Source organism: Lissotriton helveticus, chromosome 2_1, assembly GCF_964261635.1.
Source record: "Lissotriton helveticus chromosome 2_1, aLisHel1.1, whole genome shotgun sequence".
Classification (NCBI taxonomy): domain Eukaryota; kingdom Metazoa; phylum Chordata; class Amphibia; order Caudata; family Salamandridae; genus Lissotriton; species Lissotriton helveticus.
The window spans coordinates 478,831,075-478,849,996 of record NC_136059.1 but is presented as its reverse complement, the minus strand read 5'-3'; the positions used below and the strand labels follow the sequence as shown (position 1 = coordinate 478,849,996).

Sequence of the window (18,922 nt, the reverse complement as noted above, 5' to 3'; positions counted from 1 at the left end):
TGGAGAGGGTTGGGAGGGGTCTGAGGACCCTTTGTCACGAGCCTGCCAGTATGACGTGGACTGGGTAGGTGCCTTAGGTGAGGCCAGTGGTCTGGACGAGTCGCCCAACCCTGGGTTTGTCTCGCCTTCCCCTGTGGCGTCGGAGGCGGGGGCTGCCTATTCGGCGGTCCTGATGAGGGCTGCCAAGGCTTTGCGCCTTGAGCTCCCCGTCGCTAAGGTGAAACCTAACATCCTCACCGAAGTATTTAAGCCGCAGTCGTGCCCACAGGAGCCTCTGCTGCCATTTAATGAGGCCCTGACGGATGTCCTTTTGGGCACCTGGTCCAGGCCCGCTTCCGGTGCACCGGTTGACCGGAACGTTGCCAGGTGTCACCGTCCGTGTTCGGACGACCCTGCCTTCCTTTCCACCCATCCCTCCCCGGAGAGTCTGGTGATCCAGGCCTCCACTTCCCAGTCCGCATTCCCGTCGGCTCCGCCCGATCGGGAATCGAAGCGATATGACCAATTTGGCAAGCAGGTCTTTTCGTCTTTGAGTGCTGGACTGCGGTCTTGTAATACCGCATGCCTCTTGGGCCGCTACACCCACTCTCTGTGGGACACGGTCGCGGAGTGTCTGCCGCAGTGCCCGCAGGAGGTGCGGGACAAGCTCAACCAGGCCTTGGTTGAAGGCCGGGACGCGGCGAGGTATTCGATTAGGTGTGGTCTTGACACGACCGACTCGCTGGGACGGGCTATGTCCACGACGGTGGCGATTCGTCGCCATGCTTGGCTGAGATCCGCCAACTTCTCGCCGGATGTCCAGACTGCCCTCATGGACATGCCTTTCGATGGCAGTCGCCTGTTCGGTGACAAGGCGGACAACGCGCTTGAGCGCTTCAAGGACTCCAGGGTCACGGCCAAGTCCTTGGGTCTTTCGACCCAGCGCCAGCAGCAGGGTTCGTTTCGCCCCTTTCGTGGCCAAGGAAGGGGCGGTCCCACGCGTGCTGCCAGCCACGCGCCGCAGAACGCTCCCCAGCGCGGTGGCGGCCGTGGTTTCCGCCGTGGTGGCGGTAGAGGGCAGCGGCGAGGTCAGTCCACACCTCCCCCCGCTGCAGCCTCCAAATCTTCCTAGTCCGAGCTTTCGGGCCCATGTGACGCCAGTGGGTGGCAGGGTTCGTCATCACCACTCCCACTGGCGCACGATTACATCGGACAGGTGGGTGCTGCAGCTCGTCCGAAGGGGCTACTCCCTCCCCTTCGAGTCCACTCCTCCAGCCATGCCACCGCAGAACCACCGTGTGTCGGGGGACCACTTGACACTTCTGCAGGAGGAAGTTACGGCCCTCTTGGCCAAGGGGGCCATCGAGCGCGTTCCTGGGCCAGAAGTAGGGTGTGGTTGCTACTCCCACTACTTTCTGGTGCCCAAGAAGGACAAAGGGGGCCTTCGTCCTATCTTGGACCTACGGGACGTCAACGGCTTCCTCCGGAAGGAGAAGTTCAAGATGTTGACTTTGGCTCAGGTCTTGGCTGCTCTAGACCCACAAGACTGGATGGTAGCGTTGGACTTGCAGGATGCGTATTTTCACATCCCCGTCCTGCCGGCCCACCGGCATTACCTGCGGTTCACGGTAGGCCACGAGCACTTTCAGTTTATCGTGCTCCCATTCGGCCTTACCAGCGCCCCACGGGTGTTCACGAAAGTGATGGCGGTGGTCGCAGCTCATCTGCGCCGGTTAGGGGTTTCAGTCTTCCCCTACCTCGACGACTGGTTGTTGAAGGCGGGCTCGCCCCAAACAGTCGTCCACCACCTTCAGATGACGGCAGACCTCCTGCACGAGCTGGGGTTTTCCATCAATGTGCCGAAATCACACCTGTGTCCCTCTCAAAAGCTCCTTTTCATCGGAGCGGTTCTCGACTCGGCGCAGTTTCGGGTTTATCCTCCGGAACGGCGGGTCCGGGATATTCAGGCTCTGATTCCCATCTTTCAGCCGTTGTCCCGGATTTCGGTCAGGTTGACGCTGCGGCTTCTGGGGCTGATGGCCTCCTGCATCCTTCTGATGCATCACGCCAGGTGGCGGATGCGGGCTCTGCAGTGGGACCTGAAGTTTCAGTGGGCCCAGCATCAGGGCAACCTGTCCGACCATGTCCTGATCTCGGAGGGCACTGCGAGACAGTTGCAGTGGTGGCTTACGGACCGCGATTGGGTCAGAGGCAGATCCCTCTCCCTTCCCCAACCGGAGCACGTGGTTGTGACGGACGCGTCCCTCCAGGGCTGGGGTGGCCACTTGGGAGAGGCGGAGATCAGAGGCATCTGGTCTCCGGCGGAGTCCCGGCTCCATATCAACATGTTGGAGCTGCGGGCGATTCGCCTAGCACTGAAGGCATTCCTCCCCTTTGTCAACGGGAGTGTAGTGCAGGTGTTCACGGACAACACCACCGCCATGTGGTACTGCAACAAACAGGGCGGTGTGGGGTCGTGGACCCTTTGCCAGGAGGCTCTGCGCCTCTGGCAATGGCTGGAACGTCAGGGCGTGACTCTGACGGTTCAACACCTGGCAGGTTCTCTGAACGCCAGGGCGGACGAACTCAGCCGTCGGTGCTCGGTGGATCACGAATGGCGTCTGAACTCGGACGTGGCGAACGGCCTCTTTCAGCAATGGGGAGAGCCTTGGTTAGATCTATTCGCCACAGAAGAGAACGCGCAATGTCATCAGTTCTGCGCGTTGGAGTTTCCAAGACGGCACTCGCTCGGCGACGCCTTTCGGCGCGAGTGGAGCTGCGGTCTGTTGTACGCCTTTCCGCCTATACCACTTCTGCCCAGAGTGCTGAAGAAGATCAGGCGCGACCGGGCCCAAGTTATCCTTGTGGCTCCGGACTGGGCTCGAAGATACTGGTATCCCGAGCTACTCAGCATGTCAGTCGGTCCCTCGATCCGCCTGCCCCTTCAGGAGGACCTTCTGTCGCAGCAGCAGGGGACGGTCCTCCACCCGAACCTGTCCAGCCTCCACCTCCATGCGTGGAGATTGAGCGGCGACAGTTGAGGCCATTCGACTTGCCTCCTGAAGTCTGTGATGTGATTCTGGCAGCCAGGCGTCCCTCCACAAAGTCGGTATACGCCTGCCGGTGGAAAAGATTTGTGGCATGGTGCACAGCAAAGGCTGTGGATCCCCTTTCTGCTCCTCTTCCTTCTTTCTCTTGCCCAGCAGGGCTCTGCTCTGGGCACTATCAAGGGCTACCTTTCTGCCCTTTCCGCCTTCTTAAGGCTACCTGATCAGCCATCCTTATTCAAGTCCCCTATTGTACTGAGATTCTTGAAAGGCATCTGTTCCGTTCGTGATGCCTCAGTGGGACTTGAACCTCGTTCTGACATTCTTGATGTGCGCTCCCTTTGAGCCGCTTCATTCCTGTCCTCTCCGTCTTCTCACTTTAAAGACGGCCTTCCTGGTTGCCATCACCTCTGCCAGGAGAGTGAGTGAGCTCCAGGCTTTTTCTGTTAAACCTCCTTTCTTGTCCGTCCATCCAGACAAGGTGGTTCTTAGAACTAGACCTTCTTTCCTGCCCAAAGTAGTTTCTGCTTTTCACATCGGGCAGTCCATCACCTTACCCTCCTTCTTCCCGCCTCCGCATCCTTCAAAGGATGAAGAGCGGCTCCATCGTCTGGACCCAAAACGTGCGCTTTCATTTTACATGGATCGCACACGCCAGTTCCGGGTGGATGACCAACTGTTTGTTGGCTACGTGGGTGAGAAGAAGGGAAGGGCGGTACAGAAACGAACCATCTCTCGGTGGGTCGTCCTGTGCATCAAAGCATGCTACTCTTTGGCTCGGAAGGAGCCTCCTGTTGGGCTGAGGGCCCATTCCACTCGGGCCACGGCGGCTACTACTGCCCTGGGCCGGGGAGTCCCTTTGCAGGACATTTGCCAGGCGGCTACGTGGGCCTCGCTGCACACCTTTGCGAGGCACTACTGCCTGGACAGTCAAGTCCGGAGGGATGGCTTCTTTGGCCGTTCGGTCCTCCAGGACTTTCTGGTGTAGGTTTGTATTGGTTCGCAGACCCACCACCGGGGTTGGTATTGCTGGGGTATCTATTCTAAGGTAAGGAATCTAATACTAACCTGTTTCTTTCAGATGAACAAGTTACTTACCTTCGGTAACGATATATCTGTAAGAAACAGTAGTTAGTATTAGATTCCTTACCGCCCCACCGTCCTCCCCGTTCTGCGAACTGATACCTGGGGTTAAGGTCATCCCTTTCAGGGCCCTAGTTTCAAATGGCACCAGTGTTAGTTCTCACATGACTCTGCGTGTTCTGGCGCGGAAAAGCTGTGTGCAAAGAACTGACGTCAGCGCGCGGAGGCGGCGTCTATATACTCCAGCGACGTCATCACGGCGCACGACGCCGACGACGCGGAGCCGCAGGGGACGCCTGCAGACGACGCCTACCGACGCGCAGGGGTACTGCTACGCAAAAGTTTCCGGATCCAGACTGACGCCTGGGGATATTCTAAGGTAAGGAATCTAATACTAACTACTGTTTCTTACAGATATATCGTTACCGAAGGTAAGTAACTTGTTCTTTCTTCTGCCATGATTTTTGCAAAAGGTTATTGTTGAGAAACTTGCTGGCTCTCATCAATCCTTAAAACAAGAGAAAAAGAAACACTGACTAAAACAACACTTTTGGTATCCAAAACACATTACCATAGCAGTCAGCCAGTGGCAGAGTGAGCTTGACCCATTGCCCCATTATGCATCCGGAGTGGGTGAAAAAAATATGAATGACAACAGTAGACTAAGGGTTAAAGTTTGGCTGAAAACACCTATACGTTTTAGTAAAAATGAAAAGGTCTCGACGAATGAGCCAATAAAAAAGCCAATTTGGTCAGTCATTGGCCTCCAGCCTCTTGTTTCTGCTAATGTTTTTTTGTAATATTTTTGTAAATCTTTACAACAAATAGGATTGCATTGATTGATAAATAGAGAATTGCAAAGAAAGATGGGGTGGGTTGTATTGGTAAAGAGGGCTGAATAGATAGTTGCATTTATTGAGGGATGGATAGAGTTGCAAAGATAGAGTTGTAAAGACAAAGATAGATGGGGTTGCATATGTAGAAGGGTAAAGAGATAAACGGATAGACGGGTAGAAAGATAGGTCAATAGGTAGATAGACTAGTAGAGAGGGTTCCAACGAGAGACAGAACAGGCAATTAGAATGTGCAGTACAGTTTCAATCAGTAATATAATAGTTAAATATCTACATAAGCACAACATACAAGAGCACTGAAAGCAAGTTAGAAATCCATACAAGCAGGACATATGGACTAGATTTAATTACGAGTATTACTGTAGGCCTCAATTAAAATACATGCCAGCATGACTTACAGGATGCAGTCATAAATGCACTTCATTGTGTGTGTATATTTAAAAGAGAATAATTTTACAAAGAACGATTTCAAAAGGACACAGTCTAGCATGCTGTGAAAAACAACAGTCCGATAAACAAAGGGCACCCCCAAAAGGAATTAGAGCAGCATCAGCAGGCGGCCGGGGCAGATAAATCTGGAATGTGCCCTGTACTCTAATCAAAAACAAAAAGAGCTGGTAGAAAGCATCCTGCCATCAGATCAGGCTCTAAACACAAGGCAACACTAAAGTAATACATTTTTTTTAAACATTTACCCTGAATGTAGCTACATTTGGAACATATGTGCTCCTTGTGAAAGAGCAAAATGCAGTCCAAGTGAAGTTAAACCGTGTCTGAAGTAGGTTTACTCATTGCCTCATGTTATATGCTGTGGGAGTGATGTGTATGATGTGAATAACACATCAGCAGGCTAGTGGATGAAGAGATATGTCTGGAAGCCCCTTTAAGTAAGCATATTATGTATATAATTTTTGTAAAATCAAAGGTCTTGCCCAACTCAGACCTACATTTATATAGATTAACTATCCTGGGATGGATCAGGGAAGGATAAACCAAAAACACAATTGAAGTTTAAGTAGTGTTGAGGTGCGGTTGTAGGTTATGATAGTTAGACTACAGGTGAATTGGGTAACGTTGGTCTGACAAGCTCAAGGCCTGCACATTTAATTTGTCCTTATTTTTACCCATTTGCACCATTTTCGTCATCCTCTGTGCATGTATTTTAACTGTCAATAAAAGAAAGGCACATAGCTTGCCAGACCCATGACTTTATCAGTTTGGCTGCAATTCTAACTCTTTTTTAATTATTTTTAGATGGTACAGACTTTTTCCCGGTGTATCCTGCGCTCTAAGGAGGAGGTAGACTTGGACGAACTACTGGCTAGCCGATTGGTCACATTTATGATGGATAATTACCAGGAGATTTTAAAAATTCCAGTTTCTTTGCAGACAGCTGTAGAAGACCATGTGGCCCATCTGCGAAGAGTAAAGGTAATCTGAGCAATCTCACACTAGAGTCCTCCCTCCCACTCCCCCCACACACACTCTACAGTACTCCACACACTCTACTTCCTACTCTCCATACACACTACAGCCCTTCTCACACACACACACTTTACAGTCCCCCTCACACACACTACAGTCTGCCCCCATGTGCCCACTTCTACAGTGCTCTAAAGTTTGCAGTCTGCTTTATCCTATATTCAAGTGTCAACTGGTAATAATGATTTCCGTTGAAGCATTGCTTTTTATTGTCAATGATGTAGTCAATTGGAGTTGTTTTTTTCTAGTTTAATTAAAGTATGTGTGGCAGATTTAGTAGATCATTACAGCTAAAAGTAAATTGCTTCTAGAAACCATGCACCTGTACAGTCAACCTATAACAAGTAAAGCCACAGTGTAGATTTTATTTTTAGAGGTGATGTGAATACTTGATCCCATTGTATTTTCAGCACAGAATGTGATGCATCACTTTGGAAGGCAAGCATAAATATGTGGAGATACTGGGATGAGTATTTCAACAGAGTAAAATAGGCCTGTTTTGATTTGCAACCTAATTGACTAAAGTGGCCGTTAGCTTTGTTTTTACTTCACAATTGCATTGCTTCGAATTTTAGACTATTCTAGAAATTGAGAACTACTGTGTGACAAATATATATTGGTCGTTGCGAAATAATTCTCGAACGAGTCCATGCACAGTTGACACAGAAATTGCAAAGGGGCAGTATTTAAATGCCGCGAAGGAGACTGGGCTGAAAAGACAGTCGTCTGAGGAGGCTGAAAGAAAATACAAGGTTCTGCAATGGGTCGGCTGTACAAAGTGGCAGAGGGCAAGCGAAAGCCCAAAGAGACTCTTGGATCTAAATACCAAGATACCGTAGGAGCCAAACCCTCAGAACTGGCCTTGACTCTGAAAGGTCGGGAGAATTCAGCCAGGGGCAAACTTCGGGGCTGAAGAAGGCACCAGATTAAAAGAAAGCGTTCAAAGTCAAAGAAGAATAGATGCCTGGAGGCTGGATTGGCTGCATTAATAAAAAGAAAGACGTAGCTCAGCAACTTCTTTAACAGGGATACAAAGTCCTACTGAGCCCCTTTTGGCAAAAACAGGTCGAGATTGAGACCAAGACTGAAGAGCCAGAGCTGGAACTACCGGAAACGCCAGAGTAACAGCAGCATGAGGGTGATTTAAACTTCAAAGAAGCCTCCTTCCAGGAGGGCATGTTCAAGGCTGATACATCAGAAAACTGACATTATGTCAACGTATATTCCCCTTTATACAGGTTTAGGCCTATAACCCTCCAGGGCCTCGCCACCAGAGGATATCTTTGTGCATAATGTAGTAGTCAAGCAGGCGGCAGACACCTTCAGCGTCAAGCTAGAGGAAGAACAAAAGTAATAGTGTCTCCTGGAGACTCTTCTACTTTTCAGCGAAAAATCTAGTTACCGCTGATGCTTCCAAGTGTCCTAGACCACAGCTTCCAAGGGTCCTAGACCCCAGAAGGGAAGTCTTTAAAGAACCATCTACCATGAAGGTTGGTACTCCATGGGTGGTGAAGTACAGACTTCCCACATAAGACCCAGAGTACATCAGGGGTTCAGTGACTGCCAACTCCTTAATCATGTCCACAGTTTAAAAGTGAGAGAATTCAACACCATCAGTGAACCCAGCTCGAAAAAGGCAGCTGGGTAATTCTGGTAGGGAGAAATTTGGAACATTCATCGGCAGTTCAATGGAGAATCACCAATCTCAATGCACACCTGCAATGGGAGGCGATGGAGAGTCTCCTACAGCACCTTCAAGGGCAACACCAAAAGGGGAGAATTCTTCAACCAGGTGGAAAAGGCAGTCGCCAACACTTGCCTGAAGTCATCCCTGTAAGCAGCAGTCAACTCTGCTCTGGAGTCACGCCTGGCTACAGGTGACCATGTTCAAGCAGTAGGCTAAAGCAGGCAGCAGTAGTGAACATCCTCCTCAACAGCAACACCTGCCGACCTCCTGGGACCTTATCAACAGCAACACACCCAACCTTCTCTTCAACATCACCCGTAACCAAACTGCAGCCTTCATAACTCCCCTCTCCATCAGATCAACCAACTACATCTTCATCTGAGACCTCAATTACCTCCTGGAAGATTCTACAGACCCTAACTCCATAGCCCTCCACGACAGCCTCAGCAACTTCGGACTCACCCAGTTCATCCAAGGACCAACCCACACAGCAAGCCACACCATCTACGCTATGTTCTTCTCCAGCAACTGGATCATTACAACCTATACCACCCCGCTCACATGGTCCGACCACTAGAGCATACATTTCAAGATACCTGGCCACCAAGCCACTCCACCAGAAAAGCCCAAAGCACAATGAAGACACTGAGGCTAAAAATCTGAAAAAAGCTGCACCAAAACCCTACAGGAATGCCCACCCAACCTCTAATTTAATGCCTAGCTCTTCAATAGATGGCTTGATTACTGTGCCAACCACACCGCTGCCACCAGAAACAAGACCCACAAAAATAACAGGTGTCCCAGCTGGTACCAAACTATCTCAGGGAGTTCAAGCACCACTGCAAACAACTTGAGGGGAAAAAAGGGAGACTCAACAAAAACATCATAGTAAGATCTACATACAAAGCCGCCCTCAACATCTACCACCAACAGCTACGAGAGGCAAAGATAAAAGACCCTCACACTCCGACTCAAAGCCAACTCCAACAATGACAAACAACGCTTCACCATTGTCAAGGAGGTCTCCAATCCCGCAGATGCCAACAATGACCTCATCCCAACTAAAGCACTCTGCAACGACCTCTCAGACCTATTCAAACAGAAGATTGCCTTGTTCTACAACACATTCGACCCACAGCATACTGATCCGATTTCCCCCAACATGCAGTAAACCTCCTTCATTGCCAAATAGCAGCTAAGCAACTGGAAGCCCCTCTTGCACAAAGTAACCACCGCCCTGATAAATACCATCGACCCCGGAGCCAATTCAGACCCATGACCTCACTTCATATACTTTGGAAGAACCATCATTCCTATTGCGTTCACTGCTATCATCAACACCTCCGTAACCACTGCCACCTTCCTGTCTTGCTGGGAAAATGCAGAAGTCAATGCTCTATTGATGAAACCAACAGCAGACCCCAACACCCTCAGTAGCTACAGACCCACCTCGCTCCTGACTTTTCCAGCTAAAGTCATTGAGAAAACAACAAGACCAAACTCTCAGACCACCTTGATCTCCAACTAATTGACCGCTTTCAATCAGGCTTGCGCACCAACCACAGCACGGACACATCCCTCATTGCGGCCACTGATGACATGCGCAGCATCCTCTACGGAGGAGAAACGGTCACACTCATCCTCCTCATCCTCTCTCAATACAGTCTCCTGCAACTAGCACTTCAGGAAGCTTAAGCACTTTAGTATCTACAGACTGGCTCTCAAGTAGATATTATCCTTCCTCACAGACAGAACTCAATGAGTTAGACTCACCACCCCTCCCCCATACACCTAGGAACCCAAGAAACTCCTCTGCGAAGTCCTTCAAAGATCATTGCTCATCCCATCACTCTTCAATGACTACATGACTTCTGTCGCGGACATCCTCAGAGACCACAGCATCAACATAGTATCCTATGCAGACGACATACAGCATGTCCTCTCCCTTAGAGACTCAACTAGAACTGCCAAAGCAAACTTCGCCTACTGCATGAGTAAAGTCAGTGCTTGGTTGATAAACTAACTGCGTCCAGTTCAACATAGACAAAAGTAAAGTCCTAGTCTTTGGTAACAACCACTCCCTCTGGGCTGCCTATCGGTGGCCTTCTGAACTTGGCCCCCTACACACTTCTACCGACCATGCCAAGACCCCCTGGATCATCCTAGACACCAACCTCTCCATGAGCAGACAGATCATCGCCATCTCCTCATCATGCTTCCATATCCAGCTAATTCTACACAAGATATTCAAGTGGATCCCATTGAGCACCAGACTAACGGTCATCCAGGCCCTTATCACTAGTAGACTTGATTAGGAAAAAAACTTCTACATAGGAATCCCAGCCCATGTCTATGCAGACTCCAAACCACCCAGAACGTCACCACCAGACTCATCCTGAACATCCCGCAAATAACAACATCTCTCCACACCTCAACAATCTCCCCTGGCTCCCAGTCCAGGAAAGATCTAATTTCAATCTACTCACCCATGCCTACAAAACCCGGTCCAGCTTACCTCAACCATTGCCTCAACTTCTACCAATCCACAAACATCATCAATCTGCGTCCTAGGTAAGAGTGCATGTCCCTCACATCAAGTAGACCAGAAGCGGAGGACCCTCCATCTCATGCCTCACAGCCCAGACCTGGAACGACTTCCCAAAAGACCTCAGAACCTGCCCCTCCCTCATGGACTTCCAAAGGAACCTCAAGACATGGCTCTTCCAGATGAAATAGGAATGATCTCCTTCCTCCTCTGGCCTTCCCTACTCAGAGCCTGGATACCCTCATAGGTGATTAGTCACGCTCTACAAATTTACATAACCTAATCAGTTTTTCATTTCATTTGCTTCCGCAACTAAGGGATCAAGTGACAAAGGAAACTATAGAAAGCTAGATTGTTTAAACAATACAGAAATGTAACACAGTGACAGGAGTGATGCTGGAGGAGAGACCAAAAGCACACTCCACATGGAAGAAAGGGGAAACACACATATTCATGGCTAATGTCTCGATCAACAATATCTGTATGATTACAGCATGATCCTACTTACACACCTGCACCAAGCAAGCAAGGAAGCCCAGGAGGGACAAAAAGTACCTAAACACCTTGTTGCAAACACACTTTTTTCTCTACCAAATCTTCCTCAGGACAAGAGAACACTGCCACATACTCTATGCACAACATGTGAATGCAGAAAGATTCATGCTGCAAAAGAAAATGGTTACTTACCTGTTGGAGTATTTTTTACAGCTTGAAGACTATCAGGGTTCAAACGCGACCTTCCCACCTCCTGTCAGATATGCAACAGGGAGGACAAAATAATTACCACACACACAGGAAGCTGCAGCCAGAAGGACGCCGGTTTAAATTAATCAGATGACGATGAGCATGCAATGGCTCTTCTTTGGCATTTGGCTGGCTGCACCGAGAAGGAACATAGCTCAAAATGGTCGTCAAACGCCCAGTCAAAAGAAAAAGACTAAAGGACTATTTCCGATCCAACCACTAGATCGCGCAATAATGAACAGCATGAAAATCCTGAAAATCTGCAAAACTACTCCAACACATAAGGGACATTTTTTTTTTTAGTACTGTTTAAATGAGTTTCAAATGTTGCTTTGTGTAAGCATTGCTGCTCTGAGCCCCAGCTACCCAGGGTTGAGCTGAAGGTCTGACAAAAGAAACCTGAGGGTCCTAAAGGGGTTGTTAGTGTATTATAATGTGAAGTCACACAACCACAACATATAATACACCCAATTTCCTCGCAATGGAGTTATGCAATCCCTGCATAAAAACTCATCTCGAATGTCTTTATAAAACAATTGGAGAATATATGGACAAGACACCAAAGAAATCTGACAACAGTTTATAAAAATATCCTGCATTTTTAGACACCACAAAAAAAAAAAGATTTGGGTCTTCCGGAGATAGACTTTCAAAGGTATAGTAATTCAAAGCATTTGACTCAATTATGGACAAGCATTGACAAATTGACAAATTTGACACTTAGAAACTTTTTAACTAAAAAGTTGTAATGCAGTCACTTGGAGTCACTTTAGGTGACCAACTCCAGCAAAAGCTCATCAGGGGGCCTAGCCAGGTACTCAGAAAATGTTATATCATCAGATGAAGCAGTCTTTAGTCTGTTCCAGGCACTTTTATCCTGTGGAAGTGATCCTGATGCAAGGGATGAAGGATGTTGAGGATGCTCAAAGGATGTTGTGGAAATGTTGAGGATGCTCAAAGGATGCTATGCCGTTGATTGGGGTCTCGCTGTGACTTCTCCTTTGTCCACAAAGGAGTTGAGTTGATCCTGGTCACAGGGTTGACGTTCCTCGAAGTCCTTATGATGCTGGCAGAAGTCCAGTCGACACTGGACTACTGGTTCCCCCAGTATTCACATTCACTTCCTAGGTCGGTAATTAGTCTTCTGGTGGTTCCCGCTGTATTCCAACAACACTCTCAGGCTCAGCAAACTTAAGTGCAATTTGATGCATTGGGTCTTGGTCCCTAGTGCTACACTGTGGCATTTGACGGTGGGTTGAAGTTTATGGGCTGCCATCTTTCCCTAGCAGGCTTCTTCAGCTGTTGTGTCCCTGTGCTGTAAACAGGAGGCCAGTTGACTGACCCTCGGAGTCTCTTGGCTTTGGTTGGGCTCTGGAGACCACTTCTCCTTGCGCAAGCCTAGGTAGGCACAGTTCCTCTCCTTTGCTATCCAGTTGGTGCAGCCTCTCTTTGCCTGTTTTGCTAAGCAGAAGGAGAGTCCTTCCTTGGTCCTTCTTTCAGTCCAATCAATCGGAGTTCGAGGACCCCAGGGTGCCCCACCTATGCTCAGAAAATGCCCTCTGAGCAAGATGCGGTTGGCGGTCAAATGGCTACCTGGTGCCCTCCCACCTGAGGACCACTTCCTATGAAGTATGGCATTTGGGCATTCCAGGATGCACTGCCCACTTCTAGCATGGCCGAACCCCTCTCCAAGTGCGTGGCGCTCCCTAGCCCAACCCAGAGGTGTGGCTACCAAGGGGCTACATGCCCCTGGATAACCGATTTGGAAACTGGTTTCCCCCTCTCCTGTCCCTAGTGTCAGCCTATCTCCCTGAGCAATGGAACAGCCCCTCTCCCAAATTTTACCCATTAACCCTTCAAAGGGGACTTCTCCTTTCAAGCTCGCCTTTTGGGCCAACACCCTTGTGGCTTCCTGTAACATGTACTAGGGACTGATAGGCGCTTCATTGTAGCCAATTAGGTTGGGCCAATTCAACATACCTGTTTAAGGGTAAGGACACAGACATTGAGGTCTGGTTAACTGGCCACAACTCACTCTCCGAGTCGAAAAATCAGCAGCATCATTCCAAAAAGTTGGGATTTACCATACAAAAAGTAATTTCCTTACACCCACGTATTATTTAAAAAAAAGTATAAATGTCAATTGTATGGCAGCGAAAACCTCAACTTGGATGCTAACTTTGGCTAGTGTGTTTTTTTTTTTTTTATGTATTTCTTGCAAATATTTCAGTTTATCATTGTGCCTTGAGCACATGCAACCTTTATTTCGACTGCACCTGAAAATATCGGCAATAATGATTAGGAATATTTTCTTTCAGATCAAATATCCAGGGGCTGATATGGACATGACCATTCCAAGCATGCCTACGCATTCCTTCGTGCCCCAAATCAGTACTGACGAGTTTGAATACCAGAAGATAAACAACGCGCTGGAACCTCTGGCCACATTACTGGAGGAAATTATAACCAATGCAAAACTGTCGACGAAAGACAAGAAGAAGAGACTAAAGCAGGTTAGTAAATGCAGACGAGAAATGCGGATTGCGTCACCAAAGGCAACTGCCACCTGTTTAATGCCCCATTTGGATTTTTTTTTATTTTTGAAATGCCCAAACCATGTTTCTGAAAGAGACACTTAGTTGTAGATTCCTTACCTTAGAATTTCCCCCAGGCGTCAGACTGGATCCAGAGATTTTTCTTTATCACTACCCCTGCGCGTCGGAAGGTGGCGTCGGTCGACTCCACATCCTTCATTGGCATTGTGGTCGCCGGATGCCGTTGCGGTGCCTACTTAGATTAAACTCCTGCGGGCTGAAGCAAGTTCTTTATTTTTCCACGCGAGCCTAGCGCAGATCCGGAGAAAGCTACCCCTTAGCTTCTTTTTGACTTGCCTTTTTGTCAACGTTTTGTCGACTTCTTTTCGAGTCCATCGACTCCTGGTGCGCGAGGGATGCCCCAACTTTGGACCAGTTTCAAGCCTTGTGGGTCCTGTCGCAATATGTTGGTGACTGACCCGCACCTCGTGTGCTTGTGGTGTCTGGAGCACAACTATGATCCGAAGTCGTTCTCCGACTGTCAGGCCATGCATCCAAAGACTCTGCAGGAGCAGTCCCGAAAGTTGTTGGAGGCGTGGCGGTTGGCTCCGCGATGTTCCTACTTGCGTTCGAGAGGAAGGGCTCGAGGCTCTTCATGGAGCCCCCACTCCTTGTCGCACTCAAAGTCATCTAAGTCATCGGGTAAGTCAAAACACAAGAAAAAGGCGAAGAAGCACAAACTCTCTTCACCCTCTCCCCATCGGTCGGCTAACACGACTTTGGAGCGTCGTCGCTCAAAGGTTCTGTCTCCAGTGCCTGTTTCAGGGACGACTTTGCGCATCCCCCATTTCCGTGAGCTGGTGTATCCCCTGCCCAACTTTGACAGTTTTACAAGGCCTTACACCTCGTCTTTGGGCCGTGGAGTCGGTCAGAGGCCCTTGGCTTTTGATGCCGGCGGCTCCGGCCCTGTCATTGGGGGACCCCCGTGGATCCAGGCCTGGATCCGGATCGATGCCGGTTGATCTCACTCAACCGGCACCGGTCCCAACGATGACGCCTGCGCCGCCGGTCCTGGCCCAACCGTCCCTGTATTCATTTCTAATTTGAAGCCGGACCAACGTTGGGTGATATCTGAATCCACCTTGGAGAGCACTTTTGTTCCCCTGTACATCCCTGGTGTTCCCTAATGACAAGAGGGTGCTGATGAGGATTGAGAGGGGTCGCTGGGCCCTTTAAATGACCAGCTTGAAGAACCTGACTGGCGAGAGGACGTGGGTGATGCTAGTGGTCTGGGCATTTCTGTAGTAGGGGATCTCTGTATATATTCATAATTTAGTGAATAGTCCCGCCCATGTGCGTGGACCCTGGAGCAATCAAAAATAATCTCTTAAGTTGTCCTCAGTGCAGTCCTGCATTGACACTTAAGAGAAAATTAAAGACCATAATGCAGCCTATACCTGCAGGGCTACACTGTCCATTACTTCAACTAGAAATGCAAAGGATATTCCACCAACATCACATTAAACACAGTCTGAAAAGTTTCACCCATAGAAAAACTTCCCCTTCACAAAATCCTTGGAATGATAGAGAGGAAGGGATGGACAGACAAGCCCCCATAGGCTGCCATTATGTGTCTGGAAAAGGGATACCGTGCCTTTAACCCCTTCGGTACAAAAGGGGGTGGTGATGGACGGAGCATCTGAACCAATCAAACACTCAGACCCAGTCAAAAGATCTGGGTTTGATCCATCACCGTTCTTTAGCCCACTCTGCCACCGCAGTTCAGACATGGCTATATGCAAATCAGTCTGACCCTGTGCCTCATGGGAACAGTCCAGCCCGAACTGCCAAGCCATGCCTTCCCTGGACCGGAAACAAGCTTCCGAGGACCGGTTTCTGGCATTCCAGCCGTCTTAAGCCCGGCTTGCTTGAATCCAGTGGCAGGGTGAGCAAGGGACTCACGTCTGAGCATACCCTGCCACACTTATGGCGGCCAAAGCGGTACAAAAGGGGGTGCTGATGGACGGAGCATCTGAACCAATCAAACACTCACACCCACTCAAAAGATCTGGGTTTGATCCATCACCGTTCTTTAGCCCACTCTGCCACCCCAGTGCAGACATGGCTATATGCAAATCAGTCTGACCCTGTGCCTCATGGGAACAGTCCAGCCCGAACTGCCAAGACTGCTTTGGCGCCATAAGTGTGGCAGGGTATGCTCAGACGTGAGTCCCTTGCTCACTTTGCCACTGGATTCAAGCAAGCCGGGCTGAAGACGGCTGGAATGCCAGAAACCGGTCCTCGGAAGCTTGTTTCCGGTCCAGGGAAGGAATGGCTTGGCAGTTCGGGCTGGACTGTTCCCATGAGGCACAGGGTCAGACTGATTTGCATATAGCCATGTCTGAACTGGGGTGGCAGAGTGGGCTAAAGAACGGTGATGGATCAAACCCAGATCTTTTGACTGGGTGTGAGTGTTTGATTGGTTCAGATGCTCCGTCCATCACCACCCCCTTTTGTACTGCTTTAACCCCTTCGGGCAGATGACGAGCTCCGCTCGTCATGGGCGTAACCTGCGCTACGCGGATGACGAGCTGAGCTCGTCACGTAACGTGTTTTTTTAAAAATCTCAGCGCGCAGCGGGAAAACCGCTAGCGCGCATGCGGTTCTGGAATTCTCCAGAGACCCTCGGTATCCCATGATGCACAGCAAACTCCTTTTACCAGTTCTTTTTTCCGGCTCCTGCTAGCAGGACCCTGGAGCCTTGAGCTCTGCCTTTTTTAGTTTAATTCTAATTTGTTGACACTTCAAGTTTTTAGAGTGTTTCACTCGACGTCTACCTACTCCTTCTTCCATTTGCTGGGGTTTTTGCCACCTTTTCTGTCGTAAATGCCACCATTGTTCGACAGATGCCCTGAGTGTGCCAGGAAGAAGGCCAAATCGGACGTCCACAGAGTGTGTATCCTCGATCTCCCTTCATCCCATGTCCCTGAAGATTGTGAGATTTGTCAGTCCTTTTCCAAGAGGACCAGGAGAGCGAGGGAGAAGATCCGGCTCCAAGGCCTGGAGCTGAGGAAACCTCAGGATCAAGGTGGGTCTGGGCATGAGAGGGCTGGATCTGAGTCCTCTGCCCGTGCTGCGGCCTCTGGGGGGGGCTCCCTGGTCAAGAGAAGGCCAGAAAGCAGCATATTTCTCAGTCGACGTCGATAGCCTCGAAGTCGCCGTCGAGAGGGTTGACCACCGTGTGCTCCCCGTCGACCCAGGGCTCTGGGTCGAAGCGTCGTCGTTCGATGTCGAAGGGGCTGACGTCGAGACCTCGGGCGAGGTCGACATCGAGAAGTACATCAACGTCAAGGCCCATCGACGTCGTAATGGTTCCAGGCACCGGCGCTCGCCGTCGAGGCGACACTGCTGCTCGCCGTCGAGGTCTACTCAGCGTTCGAAGTCGAGGAGCAGGCTCTCGACGTCTAGGAAAAGGAGATCGCCGTCGAGGGACGTGTCGACGTCGAGGCATTCGACATTGAGGAAGAGGTCGACGTCGAGAAAGGAGAAGTCAACCTCTGGGAGGCGATCCAGGGCAAGGACGGCGTCCCCGGGCTCGATGGTCAGCCTGTCCTCTGCTTCCACGAGCCCCCGGTCGCGGTGGCGCCGACGTTTGTCTACTAGAAGGTCTTCTTCTAGGACTTCATCGCGAAGACCTGTAAAGAAGAAGAGAGTGGTTAGATCTTCCAACTCGGATACTCTCAAACCTACGCACCTTTTCGGCTGAGGTCGCTTACCGTTGCCGCCGAAGAGTCCCACTCCTCCACCTCTTCCTAGGACTCCTCTTCTTCCTTTGCCGAAGACTCCGCCTCCACTTCCTCCTCATCGCCCTCCGCCTCTTCCACCACGGCCTCCTCCAAAGTCCGTCTCACTGCCGCGCTTCCCTTCACCAGCTAAGGGGACGCCACAGCCGAAGACTCCGGCTCTACCGCCGCAGCTTCCACCCCCGACCAGGCCGGTGGATCGTTCACGACCTCGGAGGTCCAGATCACGATAGAGGTCGCGATCCAGGCGAAGACGCCGCTCTAGGAGTGACCGTCGTTCATCTATAAGGTCCCGGCGGCGTCACAGACTAATTCGGTCGAGATCCCGGCATACGGATTCGTCCAGTGCTCGAGGGTATTTGCCCACTCTGTCAGATTCACCCCCACACAAGAGTGTCACCAGTGGACGACATTGTGTCCTTTCAAGAGGTGCTATTGCGAGGGGCGGCAAAGGTGGGTATTACCCGGACAGTGCACACGCCTGCGACATCAGTAATCTTTGAGACCCTCCATAAGTGGCAGCTGTTTCGACCCCAGTTGCCCTTGGTTTCGGGGCTGGAGGAACCGGCGATGGAGCTTTTCCTGACGCCGGCGTCAACCAGATCCGCCCCCTCCAGGCTGCAAAAGAAATATAGACCTCCAGACTCCGATCCGGCGTTTCCCAGATCGGACGCGGTCCCAGGTTCTGTGATCGTCACGGCCGCCAGGAAACGACACGCTACTGCTCCATCATCCACGGTACCCCCGGATAAAGAGACTAGACAGATGGATTCTGCGGGTCGTAAGGTCTTCGGTACGGCTGCTACGTCTATGAAAGCTGCTAGTGCCACGGCGATACGACTGATCGTTGTGGGATTCCCTACAGCAGTTTTTGGAGCATCTCCCTAGGGACAAGAGAGAGGATTTTCAGGAGATTATCAACGAGGGCATGATGGTGTCCAATCAAGTGATAAGTGTGGCGGCGGATTTCTCGCTCTTGACTGCCCGTGGCTATTGCCACGGGATAAATTTGAGACGTCATGCCTGGTTGCGCTTGACGTCGCTGAAACCAGAGGCCCAGCAGAGGGTCACCAACCTGCCGTTCTCTGGAGCGACATTGTTTGGAAAACACGCTGATGAGGAGATGGCCCGCATGAAGGCGGAGGCCGCAACCCTGACGGCTGT

The 18,922-nt window shown here is 50.3% G+C and overlaps 1 protein-coding gene across 2 annotated transcripts in view; it reads left to right on the top strand.

Annotated features, from left to right (window-relative positions):
- DEPDC1B (DEP domain containing 1B) overlaps positions 1-18,922 on the top strand; it is a 330,019-nt gene that overhangs the window by 254,779 nt on the left and 56,318 nt on the right. For both annotated transcript variants that reach the window (XM_078675128.1, XM_078675129.1), the window contains 2 exons: positions 6,218-6,394; positions 13,740-13,934. In XM_078675128.1, the coding sequence (XP_078531254.1) occupies positions 6,218-6,394; positions 13,740-13,934 (372 nt within the window). The remainder of the gene's footprint in view (positions 1-6,217; positions 6,395-13,739; positions 13,935-18,922) is intronic.